Source organism: Peromyscus maniculatus, chromosome 2 (assembly GCF_049852395.1).
Source record: "Peromyscus maniculatus bairdii isolate BWxNUB_F1_BW_parent chromosome 2, HU_Pman_BW_mat_3.1, whole genome shotgun sequence".
Classification (NCBI taxonomy): domain Eukaryota; kingdom Metazoa; phylum Chordata; class Mammalia; order Rodentia; family Cricetidae; genus Peromyscus; species Peromyscus maniculatus.
Window position 1 is genome coordinate 156,875,998 of NC_134853.1, and position 19,790 is coordinate 156,895,787.

At 45.2% G+C, this 19,790-nt stretch overlaps 2 protein-coding genes across 55 annotated transcripts in view; both read left to right on the forward strand.

Annotated features, from left to right (window-relative positions):
- Eif4g3 (eukaryotic translation initiation factor 4 gamma 3) overlaps positions 1-4,278 on the forward strand; it is a 233,953-nt gene extending 229,675 nt beyond the window's left edge. For all 40 annotated transcript variants that reach the window (XM_076565487.1, XM_076565500.1, XM_076565490.1 and 37 more), the window contains 2 exons: positions 281-427; positions 3,121-4,278. In XM_076565487.1, the coding sequence (XP_076421602.1) occupies positions 281-427; positions 3,121-3,302 (329 nt within the window). In that variant the 3' untranslated portion in view covers positions 3,303-4,278. The remainder of the gene's footprint in view (positions 1-280; positions 428-3,120) is intronic.
- A 13,159-nt stretch (positions 4,279-17,437) lies between these two features.
- Hp1bp3 (heterochromatin protein 1 binding protein 3) overlaps positions 17,438-19,790 on the forward strand; it is a 30,159-nt gene continuing 27,806 nt past the window's right edge. For 2 of the 15 annotated variants that reach the window (XR_013049418.1, XM_076565507.1), the window contains exon 1: positions 17,450-17,587. The gene's annotated coding sequence lies outside the window, so the exon portion shown is untranslated. Of the gene's footprint in view, positions 17,588-17,959; positions 18,237-18,353; positions 19,247-19,790 lie in introns of those variants that run through there. The other 13 variants (XM_076565514.1, XM_076565513.1, XM_076565504.1 and 10 more) reach the window with 12 other exon arrangements.

The window sequence follows — 19,790 nt, forward strand, 5'->3', positions numbered from 1 at the left end:
GCTTGAGGCCTGCCTGGGCTATGGAGAATGTTGAAGGCCTTACTAGGCACCTTAGTGAGACCCTGTCTCAAAATGAGAAGTTCAGGGATGTCTGGAGATGTAGCTCAGTGGAAAGTGCTTGCCAAGTGTGTGAGACGCTTGGTCCAGTCCCCCGTCCCAGCAGAAGAAGAACGTAGAGATTCGGGCTTTGCTTTCCTTGCCTCTCACAGCTGTGTGTCTGCTGTGCTCAGAGCAGTGGATGTACACTTGTGTGCTCATTCTGGTTCCTGTGTCTCTCCAGCCGACTGTTCTACCTTCAGAGTGGACACTGCTGTGATCAAGCAGAGGGTGCCCATCTTACTCAAGTACCTAGACTCAGACACGGAGAAGGAGCTACAAGCACTCTATGCACTACAAGCATCAATAGTCAAACTTGACCAGCCTGCCAGTAAGTGTCCAGCTTGGTGCCGTGAGCCCAGCTCATCGGGGGACTTGTGAGCCCTGAAGTTGGGGTTTGGACATGGACAGTAGGGCGACTTGCAACAACTTGTAGAACCAGCTGTGGGAAAACCTGTTTGAGAAAATGCTAAGTTTTGTTTAGCAGAGCATGGTGTCACACGCCTGTAATCCCAGCACTCAGGAGGCAGAGGCAGGTGAATCTCTGTGAGTTCAAGGCCAGCCTGGTCTATAGAGCAAGTTCCAGGACAGCGAGGGCTACACAGAGAAACCCTGTCTTGAAAAGCCAGGGGGGAAAATGTCTAGTTTAGGGTCTGGAGAGAGAATTCAAGTGTGACGAGTACTGGCTGCTCTTCAGTGGACCCAAGTCTCAGTTCCCAGCACCCACAGCCACTCACAACTCTCTTTAACTCTAGTTCTAAGAGATCCAGCTCCTTCTTCTGGTCTCCACAGCCACCAGGCATGCACATGGTGCACAGATGTATATACATGCAGGTAAAACACCCAAACACATAAAATTTTAAATATAATTTTAAAAAAAAGTCTGGTTGAACTAGGTGGGTAGCTTCCCCCATCATCCCAACATAGATGGGTATGGCTGGGACAGGAGGAGCAGAGCTTCAAGGCTTTGGCTGCTGTGTAAGAATATATCTCAGAAGCAAAGACAGGAAGTAAAACTCGTGTAGAGAGTTGATCCTCTCAGTAGGCCACGTCTGATGGACCTCTGGTCAAAGTGGATGTGTATACACTGCTCAGTGTGGCGACCTAGTCATCCTGAGATGCTTGAGGCCATGGTGCATGTAAACATGGCTGTTGTGACTGAGAACTTTCCATTTTGTTTAACTTGTATTGAAGTAGCCCCATGTGGGCATATTGGATGCATATTAAATACCCCTGAGGCTGGCCAACGATCTGAGCATCCTGAGTCACCCACACACCCCAGTAGTAGGTGCTAGTGCCCAGAGAACCACTGATGTCCTCAGGAATTGACTGCAGTTTGTGCACGTGGATGGAGCAGGCTTATTTCGGGGATGGCCTTGAGTGGTTCCCAGATGCTTTGCTTGTGTTAGGACATTTGCAAAGTTTTCCTTTGTTGAAAGTGAAAGTGCTTGTAGATCTTCCTGGGATATCAAAGAAAAGCAAGTTTCCCTCAGAGTTTAATCAAAGAGGGTATCAGAAACTGTAGTTGTCTTTCCTTCTCTCCGAGTCATGTGAGGTCATGCAACAGGATAGTGCTCTTCTCTGAGCCGTTGCAGATGAAATGCTTGCTGTCTGATGAAGCAGCTGCCAAGCTAACATTAGATATCCCGTTAGAGCGACCTCAGTCATCTTGGGAACTGTTAGTTTGGGATCCGGCTGCCATCAGACTTGTGGCCTCACTCCATTTCCCTGTAGATCGACTGGAGTTGTTTTGATTTTATTTTCGTTGGGTTTTTTTTTTTTTTTGGGGGGGGGGATTTACTTCAGTATTAAAAACCTAATATAATTACAAAGATCAATCTAAAAATTGTAACTATGAATCTCTCTGGCTCTCATATTTATTGGCATTTATCACTTATCGCTGCCTCTTCCATTAGTGTGATGATCAGGAAGCTGGCTGCAAGTGAGTCTTAAGTGCCAGGGGTGATGGCGCATACATTTAATCCCGGTCCTCACTGAGCAGAGGCAGGTGGATCTCTGTGAGTTCAAGGCTACCTGCTCTACATAGTGAGTTTGTGGCCAGCCAGAGCTCCATAGTAAAACCCTGTTATGAAGGAATTTTCTTTTTACTTGTGCTGTGGGTTGAACTCAGTTCCAAGGAACTATTTTAAAAGGAAGAATAAATACATGTAAAGGAGCTTTATACCTCTACCAATGTTCTCCCTCTTTTGAGTAGTAATACAAATTTCCACTGTAAGAGAAGAATAATTCAATTATTCAGGCAGTTGAGACATTTAAGACACCAAAATGTAGAGATCACTTCGTCCCATGTTTTTCATATAAAGTCACTCTTTGTTTTTAATACAGCCTTTGAATGTGTGAAGTGTTTAATTTGCTATCTGTATAATAGGAAACAGCTTCTCCATATCTGAACATAGTTGGATTTGAATTTTTAAAAAAGATATAGCCGGACAGTGGAGGCACACGCCTTTAATCCCAGCACTTGGGAGGCAGAGGCAGGTGGATCTTTGTGAGTTCGAGGTCAGCCTGGTCTACAAAGCAAGTTCCAGGACAGCCAGGACTGTTAACACAAAGAAACTCTGTCTCGAAAAACCAAAAAAAAAAAAAAAGATATAAAAGCAATGTAGAGCCGGGCGGTGGTGGCGCACGCCTTTAATCCCAGCACTCGGGAGGCAGAGCCAGGCGGATCTCTGTGAGTTCGAGGCCAGCCTGGGCTACCAAGTGAGTCCCAGGAAAAGACGCAAAGCTACACAGAGAAACCCTGTCTCGAAAAACCAAAAAAAAAAAAAAAAGCAATATAGATTGCTTAGGTTTTTTTCTCTGCAAATGGGTGTTACGTTCCTCAGCATCAAGAGTGTGTGGTGCATGGTCCTGGGAAGTGAGTATTTGTTCACTGTGTTGATTCACTTATTGACCACATTCATTCATTCACTCATTGCATGCATTCACTTACTCATTTGCACATCATTGCTTTCCCTTGCAACTGCAGTGCCCAAACCCATAGCACTTTTTACCTCCTTGCAGATTTGCTCCGGATGTTTTTTGATTGCCTGTATGACGAGGAGGTGATCTCAGAGGACGCCTTCTACAAATGGGAGAGCAGCAAGGACCCCGCAGAGCAGAGTGGGAAGGGCGTGGCCCTCAAATCCGTCACGGCATTTTTCACGTGGCTGCGGGAAGCAGAAGAGGAGTCCGAGGATAACTAAAACTTCAAATACACAAACGAAACAAAAGAAACAATTTAAGTATTTTTTTAAAAAGTTTCACGTCTTCGCCAATCACAGTGCAGCAAGGCCAACTCTCGCAGAAACCCCACGTGTGCACGAGTGGGTGAGGGCAAAGGAGACAGGTGATCATGGAGGCTAAAGGTGCTGGAGCGCGGAGCCAGCACCCCTGAGGGCGGGAGCTCGCAAACCAAAATACATGTACTATTTATAGAAAATATTTTCTGTTTTAATCTTTTCTTTTTAAACGAGGACTCATACTTTAAAAAAAAAAAAAAAACACATTTAGCAAAAAAAAAAAAAAAAAAAAAAAGGAAAGGAAAAAAAATTGAGAACTTTTAATTTATTTTAAGGACTGCAAATGCCAGTGTGTAATTTTTTAATTTGCAGTTTCTGTAAACAACTTGTATAATAGAAAAGCAGAGAAATAAATTTCCCCTTCCCTTCAGACGCACCTCACATTTGTATTAAGACATAGCTGTTAGTCCAGATTTGAGAAGGTTTGGGGTGAACAAGGTAAGAAAGATCCTTTTCTCTCTCTCTCTCTCTCCTCTCTTTCTCTCCCTTCTCTCTCTCTCCCTTCTCTCTCTCTTACACACACACACACACACACACACACACACACACACACACACACACGACTCCCACCCCTGGCATCAGATCTTTCTGCCTGCCTCTCAGCTTGCTTCAGAAAATTTAAAAATTACACTAGTAATCAAAACATACATCACCTTGGAACAGAAGAAAGTACTGTGGACCATAAAAATTCAAGAATTGTTCAAAAAAAGTACCACCCTGGAAAATACCCTGAATACCGTTGAAATCGTTAGCGCAATCTTAAGGCTTGTAAATACATAGAACAAATATTTAAAAACATAAAAAGGAACTGACTCAATACTATTTCTTTTCACTTTCAAAATATAAGGAGCAAAATAAAGACAAACCTTGCAAATTTAAAGTAGGACGTCTCCTTTGACGGCCGTCACGTGTGTGCCAGCGGGGAGGCGCTGTCTGGCCGCTTACTGCCTAATCCCAGTTGCTTCTGACCCTGTGGCGTGATGATGTGTGTGCGGGCCATGTGTGAATCTGTCCAGTGTGGAAAGAGGGTGCTTTTGCCTGGGTAGGAGTGCGGCTGTGTATATTACGACTCCGGGCAAGCAGATCACCCCAGTAATACCACTGGTTTTTAAATCTCCCATTAATCATTACAGTGGTTATAATCCAAACGGTGGGGCTGCAGAGGTGGCTCAGCGGGTAAGAGTACTTCCTGCCTGCTCTTCCAGAGGACCCAGGTTCAGTTCCCAGCACCCACGTGGCAGCTGTAACTCCAGCTCCAGAGGATCCAACACCTTCACATAGATGCATTCAGACAAAATAGCAATGCACATAAAATAAATCATTTAGGGAAAAAAAAAGACTCCTAAAGTTACCTTTGGAAGGAATGTAAAAAATTGGGCCAACAAGATGTCTGGGCGGGTAAAAGTGCTCACTGCCAAGCATGATGACCTGAGCTTGACCCCTGGGTCCACATGTGTGCTTGTGCTCAAGGTAAGTGTGTGTGCATGTGTGTGAACACACATAGGCATGCACACATAAAGTGAAAAATCCAGTGCTAAATGCTGCTTTATCATAGGTGTGGAGTTTAATATCACATCCACCTGGAGGGAAGACCTCATCATTCTAGGCGATGCAGTGGGTAGGGAGCCTCTGGTGACTTGCTGGGTCTGTGTCTGCTGTCGCTGCTGGCCTGTTTCTTCCCTTCCCCTCCATGAAGTGGCACTCGGAGATGGAGTTTCCGAGTTTCTGGGCTTTCACCCTACGAAATGATTTATGAGCAAAGCCAGGCTGATAAATAAATAGCCACCCAAATAAATACTTTGTATTTCATATCCACATAATGTAGATTTGTGCTGGCTTCTGTCTAACAAAATGTCCACAGGAGACCTTCCGACGGTGGCACCAGAGCAGCCTTCCACCGTGATAAATTGCTTTGCTGGACTGAGGCTGAGCACACTCAGAATCCTGTCACGTGTGGTCACACAGCCTGTTCCCCTGTGGTGGAGAGCCAAGTGCTAAACGTCCCGGCACCCGGCAGTGTCAGCCATGGAAATGGACATGGGGCGTGGTTTGGGAGGGTCTGAGTGACTTGGAAGCTTCAGAAAAGTCACCTGATTGAATGGTGTCATGTGGTAATGTCTCCGGGACCCTTGGGCAGAGGATTCCCATTCAGGAAGCTCCTGTAGGATGCAGGCTTTCTGAAGGATGTGATTTCAAGTGTGGGGTAGGGGTAGATGCAGGGAGAAGGTAGGATAGTGAGTACATCTTGGAAATCAATGGCTGTTTGCAGACTGGCCCATTCATCACTATTTTAAATTTAAGTTGATAAAAAATAATCAGGTTAACACATCCAGCACAATGGTAGAAATATGGTTTGGAATGTCATCCACTGGAGCAGGGGTGTACGTGTGATATATACATACATACCACGAGGTTGCTTTGGGCTTTCTTGATGCTGTGTTGCAATGTTTGATAAAATTAAAGCCATTCCTAGACCATGTGCCTGTTATCCCAGCACTCAGGGAGAATGATGACAGCCTGAGATATATGGGGGAGGGGAGGCTCTCTGGAAAGATGCCTCAGTGGATAGATCACTTGCTGCGCAAGTATGGAGACCTGCATTCAAATCCTCAGCACCTCCATAATAGCCAAGTGGGATAGTGTAGCTAGAGTTTTCCTGCTTTGCCCACAGTCAGGACAAATCTTTGTCACCCGCCAGTCCCACAGCCGCTCAGACCCAACCAAGTAAACACAGAGACTTATATTGCATACAAACTGTATGGCCATGGCAGGCTTCTTACTAACTGTTCTTATAGCTTAAATTAATCCATTTCCATAAATCTATACCTTGCCACGTGGCTGGTGGCCTACCGGCTTCTTCACATGCTGCTGGTCATGGCAGTGGCTGGCAGTGTCTCTCCGCCTCAGCCTTCTGCTTCCCAGAATTCTCCTCTCTCCTTGTCCCACCTACTTCCTGCCTGACCACTGGCCAATCAGTGTTTTATTTACTGACCAATCAGAGCAACAGATTTGACATACAGACCATCCCACAGCAGGATAGCATGCCTGCCTGCAACTCCAGCACTGTGGGAGCAGAGATGGGAGGATCGGTGAGGCTTACTGGCCACCAGTCAAACTTTAGGTCCAATGTGAAAGCCATTGGAGAAAGATAGGCAATCCTCTTCTGGCCTTGCATGTGTGTGTACATGCAGTGACTAAGTGGTGTGACTAATGAGAGACTGAGACAGAAGACTTGCTTTGAGCCCAAAGTCATTCTGGAGTAAGAGTTCTCGGTTCTAGACTCAATGAAGTTTTGAACAAAGAATGTTTTTTGTTAGGTGAATGCACAGTCTTGGATTGCTACCCTCACAGGCCTCTTCCAGGAAAGCATGGTTTCATGGGATCCAGTTTAAAATGAGTAATGCTTGGATATGGTTAGCTTGTGCCTGTAATTCCAGGACAGAAAACCCTGACACAGGAGAATGGCTGCAAATTCAAAATCAGCCTGGGTTAAAGAGTGAGAATCTGTCTAGGGGGAAACCAGGGCTGAGATGTCCTCCTGCTAAGAGTGCTTGCTCTGCAAGCTAAGGAACCTGAGTTCAATTCCTCAGCACCCACGGAAAAAGGTGAGCGTGGTTTTGTGTGCCTGTAACTGGGAAGGGGGAGACATGCCGATCCAGAGTATGCTATGACCAGAGGTGACAAGGAATGTTTCAGCATTTTAGTGAGCAAGCCTGTCTGAAGGTGGTAAGTCAGAGAGCTCTTAAGGCTCCCTGATCAGATCTCTGCACACACTGCATGGGTGCACTTAGCACATTCATGTGCATGGAACATACACAGTAACAAAACTCTGAAGCAATAATAGGCAACAACTGGCTTGCCTTTATTCCAAGACACAAAAGCTCTCTGGGGCCTGTGGCTGTGACTCATTGGTAGAACACAAGGTGGTTTTACATACATCTTTACCTCAGGAGCAGTTCATTAAATGTCTAGTTTGTTAAGTGTCTCAGGTGCACTGAAAACAGTTGACAGTTGTTCAGTAACTTGAAACCTCTCTCTCTCTGTCTCTCTCTCTCTCTGTCTCTCTCTCTCTGTCTCTGTCTCTCTCTCTCTCTCTCTCTCTCTCTCTCTCTCTCTCTCTCTCTCTCTCTCTCTCTCTCGACGGGGTTTCTCTGTAGCTTTGGCGCCTTTGTGGAACTCACTCTGTAGCCCAGGCTGGCCTCAAACTCACAGAGATCTGCCTGCTTCTGCCTCCCAAGGGTTGGGATTAGAGGTGTGCACCACTACCACCTGGCTGAAAGATGTTCTTTTTAAGGGGAGGGCAAAAAATGCAGGTTTTCAAAACAAATGCATTTTAGATTCTTGGGTAGATCACAGTTGGGTCATGAAGTAGTTTTTAAAGCAGACATTAACAGGCTGAGGATACAGGCAGTGGCAATGTGTATTAGCACAGGTGAGGTCCTATGTTCAATTCTCAGCACCAGCTAGAAAGAAACAAACATGAAACTACTTAGCATCTAGTAAGGTCTGCAGCCTCTGCTCTGGGAAATTCCTGTTCTGCATAAAAACAAAGCTTGAGCAGGGCGTAGTGGTGCATGCCTTTAATCCCAGCATTCAGCAGGCAGAGACAAGCAGATCTCTGAGTTCCAGGACCCAGGGCTATAGAGGGAAACCCTGTTTTGAAAAACAAAACCAGAAAGGTGGGGGTTCACACTCTAAAGTATAACTTCCCTTGTCTAAACCTTGGCATAGGCTCGTTTGTGTCATTGGTGTCTAACACCCTTTTGTTCTGAGCACTTAATTATGTATTTTACCTGTCCGAACCTGGAATCAAGGCCTGGCATCTGGTGCGGGTGGTTTTAGAGACCAAGACAACCTACTGTTCTTGGGCTGCCTCAGCATCCTGGTGTGCAGACTCTTCACACTCTTTACTGAAGGAAATACCTTGCCACAGAAGACATGGGCCTCAGCCAACAGACTTAGGAGCCCTGAAGTGCTGATGATGGAGAAAAGAGGGTGCTGTCCTGGCATGTATGAGACCCTGGGCATGAGGGAAGGAGAAATGGTTGTATGTGTCTGTGTCTGGGTATCTCTCTGTGATCTCTGATAATGACAGGAATTATTTCTCCTTCCTGGTATGATGGTTTATCTTTCCCTCAGCTGGTAATATTCAGAGTCCACTGAAATCTGTTCACTGCAGTGTGAAAACGTTACCCAGGGATGGAGAGTCAGCTCAGTGGGTGCAGGGCTCCACAAGCCTGAGGACTGGAGCTCCATTCCCCAGCACCCACAAAGCAGGGTAGGTGTGGAAGCTTGCCTGTAATCCTGATGCCCAAGAGATGGGATTCCTAGGGCAAGATGATGAGCCCTGGGTTCAGTGAGAGGTCCCCTGCCTCAGTAAATACAGTGAGAGTAATCAGAAAGACTTCCAGCTCTGGCCTCTATACAATAGCGCTCCTGCATATGCACTGTGTATGCATGAGCATTCATGTTGTCAGACTTTGGGCTGCCAACTCACAGAAAACAACAAAGACTTATTAATTACAAATGCTTGGTCGATAGCTTAGGCTTGTTTTAACTAATTCCTTTAACTTCAATTAATCCATTTCTATTCATCTACGTGTTGCCCCAGGCTCATTTACCTCATATACATACTTCCCATCCTGCTTGCTCTGCTTCCCTCTGACTCCACCCTTCTCCCTAACATTCTCTCAGTCAGCTCTTTATTAACCAATGAGAGTAATACATACTTACAGTGTACAAAGATTGTCCTACAGCATTTCCCTCTTTTTGTCTAATTAAAAAGGAAGATTTTAACTTTAACACAGCAAAACTATATATAACAGAAACAGTTATTAAGTAAGAATTACAGTTACATTTGGATTTGGCAAAATTAGAGAAAATACTCTTATCTGTTTTTGTGAGTCTAAAGTTTTGTGCCTTTATAATGGTAAGTTTTACTTACCATTATAACTAAGGAAAACTTTATGTCTAATTACTTGGTCTTTAACTCCATCAAAGACCCCAGAAGGGTGGAATGTTACCTAACGACAAAGACTTCTGGCTGCCTGGACAGTTACTCAAAGTTCTTCTGTAACATTGGGGCATCCAACTTGGGCCTACAAAAAATGTCTGACAGAATTTTAAAGGACTGTCCTACCTTGTGTTGGCACAAGTTTGGCAGTCATTTTCTTTTGCATCCTGCTGGTGAGTTTGGACAGTAACTGTCAGCAATTGAGGCAAGAGCAGTTTCTTGCCCAGATGGCTAGCTTTCGCCATAAAGAAAGCAAACTCCATATGGATGTTCTTTGATGCTGATCTCTTGATGTACATTGGTGCTGTCAGGAGCAGACATGTCCCACTGCCATGAAAAGCCTTATGTTATAAAAAAAATTTTAATGCCATATTTTGTATATATTTGAAGTGTTGAAGACCATGTATCTAAATATATGTTTAACTTTGAAAACATACCTAATATGACTACAAGTTTGATTATTATAAATGACTACTAACCTGTATTTCTTAGTTATACATTACATTTTTAAGTAAGTTGCATGAGCAAAATACCCCCAAACAATAGTAGAAACATACATACAGTATAACAAAACTAACTTTGAATTTGTTATCAATAAACCAAAACTCATACTAATGTAAAATATTTTCAGATTAGGAGTTGCTTTTTGGATTAAAGTAGATTCAATAATCTACCCTTTTATCTCATCATTTCTATATTATATTCCCCCCCTTTTTTTCTTTAGAAAGAGATCTTTGAATTTAACTCCTTTACTTAGCTATTTTCCTGACTATGATCAATAACAACTTGTAACCAACCCTGCTTAAATGATGACAAACATCCATAACCCATCTTTGGGAATGTGGGCATTATTGCTCTAGAAATTCCTGTTGTCTTCTGGCACTGGCATCTTTGGGCAACCGTGAGAAGAATTAGAATAATGGTTAAGTCTTGGCTGGAGTAGTCTGTGAGGCTGGATCTTCTTAACCTTGAAGCTGTTCTGAATGCAGAACTCTGAGAAAACTGCAACAGAGGTGCTCTGAGATGTTGGATCACCTGGGCCAGCCATTTTCATTGTTCTCTGGTCTCCTTGTTCTGAAAATACATAAACTTTTAAAGGTAACATACATATTTGAATTAACATAAGTATAGACTGTGTGTTGTATGCAAGTTAGCCACAGATGATTTTTTGTTTTATGTTTGAGTAGGTAAAATATATGTTACATGTCTTGTAGTTTTTGTAAGTTTATTTCTTTATGTCTGTAGCTAGGACTTTCAGGGAGTCTTCCTTAATCAAACTTGATCAAACCTTGAATGAATCCACAGCCTTTCGTTTTCTGTGGAAACAAAAGCACAACCTCTTCCCCAAAGCAACACAAACACATCTTTTGACTTCCATTTTGAAGTCAAAAGACAGTTTTAAAAGATATAGGTTGGTTTAATCCAGCAGCCTTCACAATCCAGTGTCTCTTAGCAGCTAACATTCCTTCATTAGCAACCAGATAATCTAAAGACAACACAATAACATACAGAATCCAGACTCCCCATGTATTTTCTATCTTTGTGTAGCTTTTTCCCTTTCTTTAAAGACTATCATTTTTAAACTATTTTTTATGACTGTGTATACCATTTCTCTATTCTCTCCCAAACCTATGTCCACTTTTAAACATTTAGAGGTGTAATCCATTTAGAGTTTTTTTTTTTTCTGTTTGAATCTCTTTACTGCATATCTATAATCTTTTCTGTCTGCAGGAGCAAAACTTAAACCTGCCATGAGGCCTAGTTCATGGCGTGTTGGTGGGGCTTACTCTGGCAGCACTCACACTGGCAGCTGAAGCCCTCAGGCATTGGCCGGGAGATGCTTCTCTGTACCACTGCCAGCATGAGAGAAATGAGACTAAGAAGCCACATTTGGCTCTGTTTTTGTGTGGTTAGAACTTTTGTGAAGCTTTCTCAGGTCTTATATAAATATAGGTGCTGGACATTTGGGCACCATCTGTAGTTGGACCTTTTTTGGACTGCCAATTCAGAAAAACTGACACAGAGACTTATTGTTAATTATAAATGCTTATCCGATAGCTTGGGCTTGTTTTTTAACTAGCTCTTATAACTTAAACCATTTCTATTAATCTATGTATTGCCCTGTACTTCCCATCCTGCTCACTCTGTATCTCATAGCATTTCTTCTGACTCTGCTTTTCTCCCCAGTGTTCTCTCTGCCCTGAAAATCCTGCCTAGCCATCAGCCAGCCAGCTCTTTATTAACCAAAGAAAGTAATACTTAATTGCAGTGTACAAAAATTGTTCCAGAGCACACTCATGCATGTGTACTGTGTGCGCATTAGCAAGTGTATACACATGCACATCACAGTTGTCTGCATGACCCAATGGCATACCTCTGTAGTGCCAGCTACTCCAGAAGGAAGATCCTTTGAGTCCAGGTTAGAATCAAAGTGAGATTTCCTACTGAGGCAAGCATGGCATGGGAAGGACAAGATGGCACGTGTCTGTAGTCCCAGCACTTGGGAGGTGGAGGCCAAAGATAAGAAGTTCAGGTTGACCTTGGCTAAGCAATGGAACACTGTCTCGAAAGGAGGTGGGAGGGCCAGACCTGATGATTCAGACCTTTAATCCCAGCACTTAGCAGGCAGAGACAGGCCTGGTCTATCTACATACTGAGTTTCAGACAGCCAGGGCTACATAGACCCTGCCTCAAAAAAAGAATTAGTTGGGGGTGTTGTATCAGTGTATGGGTGGGTGGGGGGTCAGTTGTTACTTGGATGACTAAATAGTAGTGGGAAGCATGAGTTGCTAGAAATGAATTGACAGAGCTGGGTGGTGGTGGCGGCGGGAAGCAGAGGCCAGTGGAGCTCTGAGTTCGAGGCCAGCCTGGTCTACAGAGTGTGTTTCCAGGACAGCCAGGGTGCTTCATAGACCCTTTCTTGAAAAAAACAAACCTGAAAGTTTATCAATAAAAGTGAAAAATAAAGATTAAAAACTGAAAGCTGGCCAGACATGGTGGTATGTACCTTTAATCCCAGCACTCAGGAGGTGGAGGCAGTAGGATCTCTGTGAGTTCAAGCTTAGCCTGGTCTACATTGTTCTAGGACAATGTAGTCAGGGCTACATAGAGAACCGTCAAAAGATAAACAAACCTGGAAGGCCGGCCTACCACCAACTGTACATGGCCATATACCCAAGCTTTCACTGATTTCTTGCAAAGATTGCCTTCAGCAGTAAATAGAATGATACCAAATTCAGAAGCTAGACAAAGAATTAAATCTCTCGCTTTTGAAAATGCTAGTTCACAATGCAAAAGGGTAATTAGGCCATTAAAAGCAACATCAACACCCTTGGAGGAATTGATCTGAGATACAATCAATATTCAATCTCATGACCACAATGATGCTTGGATAGAAAAGGTGATTTCCAGAGGTTTGAAGAAAAATCAAAATGTCAAGTGTTTCAATTGTGGTAAACAAGGTCACCTAAAAAGGGATTGTAAGCAGGGCATTTCTAGAAACAATGTTTTTTCCTAAGAATAATCCCAACAGAAAGCCCCTCTCTTCTGGAACATGCAGAAGGTATGGCAAAGCCAGGCATTGGACTAATGTAGATCAACAAGGGACAGTCAAGGTAACCCTTTGCCATTGGGAAACTCCTTGAGGGGCCTCCCGAAGGTCCCCACGTCAAATGCAGTTTAGTTGTTACCTGTCATAGTAGATAACAATGAAACAGCTACCTCTCTCAGGACTTGACAGTTAACCCAAATTTTCTTTTCAGGATCCCCTAAAGATGCCTTCACCCCCAGACAGCAGGAAGTAAATTTAAGAACAGAACACCCACATTCCCAAGAGGTGGTGTGTGTGGTTTCTGGTTGTTCAGTGTGTTACCGATATTTGTCATTGTTTATGGTAGTTACAAGTCGTTATTGGTAATGGTCAGGAAAAAAGCTGAACACAGATTAGACTCAGAGTTCTTGTTTTATTTTTATTTTTATTTTTTATTTATTTTTTTTTTTAAGATTTATTTATTCTGTACACAGTGTTCTGCCTGCATGTTTGGTGAATGCCAGAAGAGGGCACCAGATCTCACCACAGATGGTTGTGAGCCACCATGTGGCTGCTGGGAACTGAACTCAGGACCTCTGGAAGAGCAGCCAGTGCTCTTAACCTCTGAGCCATCTCTCCAGCCCCTAGAGTTCTTGTTTTAAAAAGAAAAAGGGGGATATAGAAATGATAGGATAGGATAAAGATAGATTATTGAATCTACTCTGAAAAGAAAAAGGGGGGATATAGATAGGATAAAAGGGTAGATTATTGAATCTACTTTTAAAAAGCAACTGCTTGTTTTAAATATCTTACATTGATATGGGTCTTTGTATATTTATACAAAGTTGAGATTATTTTTTAGAATATACTGTTCATATATTTCTAATCTTGCTCAAGGTATTATACATCTTGTTTAACAATGTAATGCAAATTGCTAGTCCTTGACAGTTATTACTGGGGGGTTGGAAGAGGGAGGACAGGGGAATCTGTGGTTGATATGTAAAATGAATAGAAAATCTCTTAATAAAAAAAAAATTAACTCTTAAAAAAGAAAGTTATTACCAACTATTTAGGATAATAAGGAAATGCAGGTTAGTAATTAGTCACCTATTACAATCGAACTTGTAGTCATTTTAGGTATGTTTTCAAGGTCAAACAGATATATTTTAGATAGGTCATCTTTAAACACACAGAAATCTACAGAATATGGCATTTAAGATGTTTTAATAACATAGGTTCTTCATGACAATGAGACATGTCTACTCCTGGCAGCACCAGTTTACTTCAGAGAAGATGATGGGCACTGAAGAAACTCCACATGGAGTTTACTTTGTGGCAAAAGCCAGCCACTGGACAAGAAAGTGCTCTTGCCTCGACTGCTGACAGTATGCTGTCCAAATGGGACAAGCAGGACACAAAAGAAAGGACCGCTGAACTTTGCCAAAACAAGGTAGGATAGCCCCTCAGATAATCCTGCTTCACAGATAAGTCTGTCAGATATGCTAGGCCTATAGGATGAAGATTGGTGCTCTAAAGTTACAGAGGAACCTTGGGTGACTGTCCAGGCAGCAACTGTTTCTGTCATTTTCACATTTTTTTGGACATCACTTGCTTGTACTTCCTGCTTACTCAGGTAATATTTCCTTCTTGGGTCTCTGATAGAGTTGAAGACTTTATAGTTATAGTTTTCCTTGTTACCAGATTCAGAAAAGACATTCACTAAGCCAGGCAGTGGTGGCACATGCCTTTAATCCCAGCACTCGGCAGGCAGAGGCAGGTGAATTTGTGTGAGTTCAAGGCCAGCCTGGTCTACAGAGCAAGTTCCAGGACAGGCTCCAAAACTACACAGAGAAACCCTGTCTCAACAAACCAAAAGAAAAAAAAAAAGACATTCACTAAAGTGTATAAGGTTGAGAGACATTAAAAGATAGTTTAAGTAATGCAAATTAGAATAGTGAATTAGGTATAACCTTTTGTCTCACCAATATAGGATAGATATGGAGTATTTTCTCTGAATTTGTCAATTATTAATGGCCTAGACATTATCAATGTATTTATTGTCTGTATATATAGTATATAGTTATTATACTTATTGGTTTGTTTCCACTTGCTCCATCTTTATGCCCGATGCTCCAGAGCTACCTGTCATTTCCTATATAAACATGAGATTTTAGTCCAACAGACTTACATGCCATACATCTCTAAATCTCACTAGGGAGGGAGAAAAAAAGAGAAATTATTACCTTAATAACAGACTGGATTCGGAATACTTGCTGCATGCTAAGTTACATACACCTTAGCTATTGTTGAAAGTTAGAAAGGATGCAATGACATTCCCAGAGCTTTTTTCTTGTGTGTTTGTGTGTGTTTGCCCCTCCCCCTGTAGACAGGGTCTCTCTACATAGTTTCAGCTGTCCTGAAACTCACTGTGTAGACAGGCTAGCCTTGAACTCAGAGAGCTCTGCCTGCCTTTGTCTTCCGCATGCTAGTATCAAAGGGGTGTGCCAGCGCACCAGGTTGCAAGTACTATCTTGATACTTACAACTTCACTTTCTAGCAAGTACATGGTTATATGTTCTTTACATTTTTGTTCTATCATTCTTCTTGGAAATGTAATTATATATTTTAAACTTTAGATATAAATCTGTGGAGATGCTGCCCAATTCTTATTGGAATCATCTTGCATGAGGAAGGACTTAAAAATGAAGGAAGCAGCAGATGACATTGAGGCCAGCCTGTCTTTATAGTAAGTTCCAGGCCAGATAAGACTACATAGAGAGAGCCTGTCTCAAAGACACACACATACCAATGCAGGAAGTTTTCAAGTATATCAATACATAAAAGTGGTGCCTTAGTTAGGTTTCCTATTGCTGTGAAGAGACACCATGACCACGGCAACTCTTACAAGGAAAACATTTAATTGGGGTGGCTCGCTTTGAGTTTCAGAGGTTCAGTCCATTATCAACATGGTGGAGAGCATGGTGGTGTACAGGCAGACATGATGCTGCAGAAGCTGAGAGTCATTATCTTATAGGCAACAGGAAGTCAACTAACACACCGAGGGAAGCTTGAGCAAAAGCAACCTAAAAAGCCTGTCCCCACAGTGACACACTTCTTCCAACCAGGCCACACCTCCCAATAGTGCCACTCTTGGGGGGCCATTTTCTTTCCAACCACCACAAGTGAGATAGGGGACGGAGGGTGTCTCAGTGGCTTAGGTCCCTTGTTCTTGTAGAGAACTTTAGTTTGGTTCTCAGCAGTTACAACTGACTGTAACTCAATTCCCAGGGGTGCAATCCTCAGACACCTGCACACAACTGGTACACATACAAACAGGCATACACCCATATACATGAGTAAAAACATTTTAAAGAGGATTTTAAAAGGAATAGAATTATTAAGAAAACAATCCCTCAAAATGACCAAAATTCCCCCTTTAACATTTTTATTTAAATTTTTTTTTCATACCATATATTTGATCGTTTTCCACCCTCCTCCAACTCATAAATCCAACTCCGATCTCCCCAGGGAATTGGTAATGTCACCAGTGCTGACACTCACCAGGGAGGAATTTTTAATGGTGGAGATTTAATCGACTTAGAACTTTTGGAGTGTTGGCCGCTATGGCAGGGTCAGAGGACTGGAAGTGTTTGGTTTCCTAAATAAGCCCTTAGAAAGTGGTCCGCCCGGGTGAGCTTCGGGCGCAATGCATCAGCTACTAGCTCCATATCCACAAGACTCACGCTACTTTACACACACTGGATCTTTCCAAAACTGGCTTTGAAGAATTACACCTACCATCTTTCCTTTACTTCCCTTTCCGTATTTCAACGAGCTCTCATGCATTCCAAGCGGGCCTCAAAATTGGCTGCGTACCTAAAATGACCTTGACATTTTGATCCTCTTGCCTCTACCTACTGAATGCTAGCATTACAAGCCTGCGCCATCACACTAGTCTTTGTGAGGTGCTGGCGAATGGAACCTCAAGGCTTTCTTCATACTAGACAAGCACTCCTAACCACTGAACTACTTCTCCAGCTGCAAGAATTCGTTTTCAACAGCGGTGGTGTATAAATTGCCCGAATTAGCGGATCCCAACGTAAAGTGCCAATTCAAAGGCATCTCCCTCCTCCTAGTTCCGTGGTTTCTCTTCGGAGGGAAGTGCCGATCGGGAAGCTCGGGCAGACCAGGCTCGCGATGGAGAAAACCATCTTCCAGTCCTTGGTCACTACACCGCCAGTCCTCAGGATGGTGGATGGTATTTAGTCTAGCGCCGTTTAAGGGAGGCTGGAGTCCCAGACACGAAGGGCCCTGGGTCGGCGACCGAGGACGCACCGAATGCGCAGGACACAGCCGGGAAGCTCCCGGCCGCGCCGCGCTCCGCCCCGCGCCGCCCGCCCCCCTGCCCGCCGTCCCCGAGCGCCCTCTCGCGCCCCCGCGCGCCCGCCCGGGACCCACGTCGAGGGAGCGCGCGGGGGGCGGGGCCGGCGCGGGGGCGCGCGCGCGAGGCCGCGGGCAGGGGGGCGGGGCGGCAGAGCTCGGTGCCCGGCCTGGAGGACAGCGGTGTCGGAGTCGGCGTCGGCGGTCGGCGGCGGCAACGCTGAGAGGCCGTGTGGGACGCGGGCGCCGGGTCGCCGGAGCTCAGAGGTAACGCGGGACGGACCTGGCGCGAGAGAACTGGACGCGGGCCCCCGGCACGAGTGGCGGAGGCCTCCGGCCTGGGCGCTGACGCCACTGCTGCCCGGGCGCAGGGGGCGGGGCGCGGGGCCGGGGAGCCGGCGCCTTTTGTCCGCCCGCCGCGGCCGCTGCGCCCTCTCGCGTCGCGCCTGCCACCTGGCCCCTGCCCCTGCCGCGCAGGCCTCCGGGGCCCTGCGGCGCGCGCTCCCGCCCTTGTTTTGTTTGGATTTGGGGAGGAGGGGCAGCTCTTCCCTGGTCGTGCTCCCCCCCCCAGCGCGTCCCAGCGCGCATGCGCCGGCGTGCCCCGCGGCGCCTTATTGGCTGCGAATTCGCGCATGCTCTGAGGCCCGTGGCCCGACTTCCGGCGCGCCCTCCCCTCCGCCCACTCTCAACGGTCTTCCAGCCGGTTCGAAAGATGCCGGCGGTAGTGACTGGCTGCGGCGGGCCCGCCCCTCCGGGTTCTCCGCCCCCGCCGCGGCCGCGGCCGCCATTACGGAGCTCCCAGTGGTGAGTGTGCGGAGCTGAGGCCCCGCGGGGTGCTGCCGAGTCCCCCGCGGATCGGAGCGCGGAGCGGTCACTGCCCCGAGCCGCCGCTGCCGCCCCCGGCAGCCCCGCGCAGGTCCCGGCCCCCGCTCCCCCGCTCTGCGCTTCCGCCACCGCCACCGCCGCCACTGTGTCACGCGACCGCTCGCGCCTTTGTCTTCGCTGCTCCTCCCGGCGATGCTCATCCTCTGTGGGCGCTGTCGCTTTGCTGCCGCCGCCGCCGCCGCTGCCATCGCTGCCATGACGGCCTTGCGCTTCCGTGTCCCCGCGTGCCTACAATTCCTTCAGCCCCAGGGCGCTCCCTAGGCCCACGCAGCTAGGGTTGTCAGTGTCAGTTTTTTTTGCCCGGGCCCGAGCTGATCCAGACCTAGCCAGTCTTCACGCCCCTGAGGCTCAGCCCTCCCGCACAGCCTGAATCGCTTGTCACGTCTGCGGTTTCTTACTGCACTTCTCCCACTGTCCATTGCTTTGGAGAGCGAGTCTTTTATTTTACCTGCGACCTCAGGCGCAAGCATCTTAGAGTGACAGTCGTTTTCACTTGATCTTATCCTAAAGGCCTAGAAGTGATTAGAAATGCGTTACGGTTTTTGTTTTTTTTCCCTAGTCAGCGTAGGCATAAAACGGTTACAAGCTTTTAAAAACGCTCGTACCCCTTTCAGTTTCACCGTAATTTGTTCAAAGCTTATTTCAGGTTTTGTTTTAGAGGTGGTCTCCCTATCTGTACTCACTGCTGCCTTGTGATCCTCCTGTTTCAGCCTCCTCTTTTCGAGTGCTTGGGGGGATTGGTGTGAACTGTTGTTACCTCAGAGTGTTGTTACCTCATGTGTAACAGCTTGAAGATTGGGGTTTTGGCCCTAGTTTTCAAATTAACTTGGAAGATGGACGACTGGAAGTTGACTAGGAAGTTACTGAAGCCCATGTCGATGCCAGCCTTAACTCCAACATGTGGAGTCAGTCCTGTATCATCGGCGTCTGGCCCAGTCAAGATAGACATCACTGCATGCTGATTTATGAGATGGAAAAGTTGCCAGCCATTACGATGGTTTATCTGAGTGTAGTGAGAAAACTCAGACTGAGCTGTTGGAGGTATTTAGTGCTCTCTATTAGTGACATTAGAAAGTATGTGTATTGTATGGAGTGTGTGGTAACTTATGAGATGCTGGTCCCTTTTCTAAAAACACAAATTGTAAAGGATAGCAGTAGTTTGAGACACATGCTGCAGCCCTAGACATATTGCCCTTTATAATGGAATAAACTACAACCATGGAATTGGGCTTTCTATTTCTGCAAGTCCTTTATTGCCTATAATAAAACAACTTAGGCATTTAGCTTGTCAAAAGTAAATCTCTGTTACTATTCTAACATTCAACTAAAAAGAACCCAAAAAACTCGTGGCCACAGGAGAACTTTATAAGCCACAGGTGAAAATACATTTTGGTTTCCACATGTTAAAAAACATAATTTTCATTCTCTGGCAAATACATTTTAAACTCCCATTCTGACCCTGCTGTGTTTTAGGCACTCCGTTTGTATCCATTACTCAGTAAAAAAAATACCTGCCTCATTTCCAGAGTAGCATGCAGTTGTACTACCAGCATTGGGAAGGTGGATTAGAAACTCAGAGGCATCC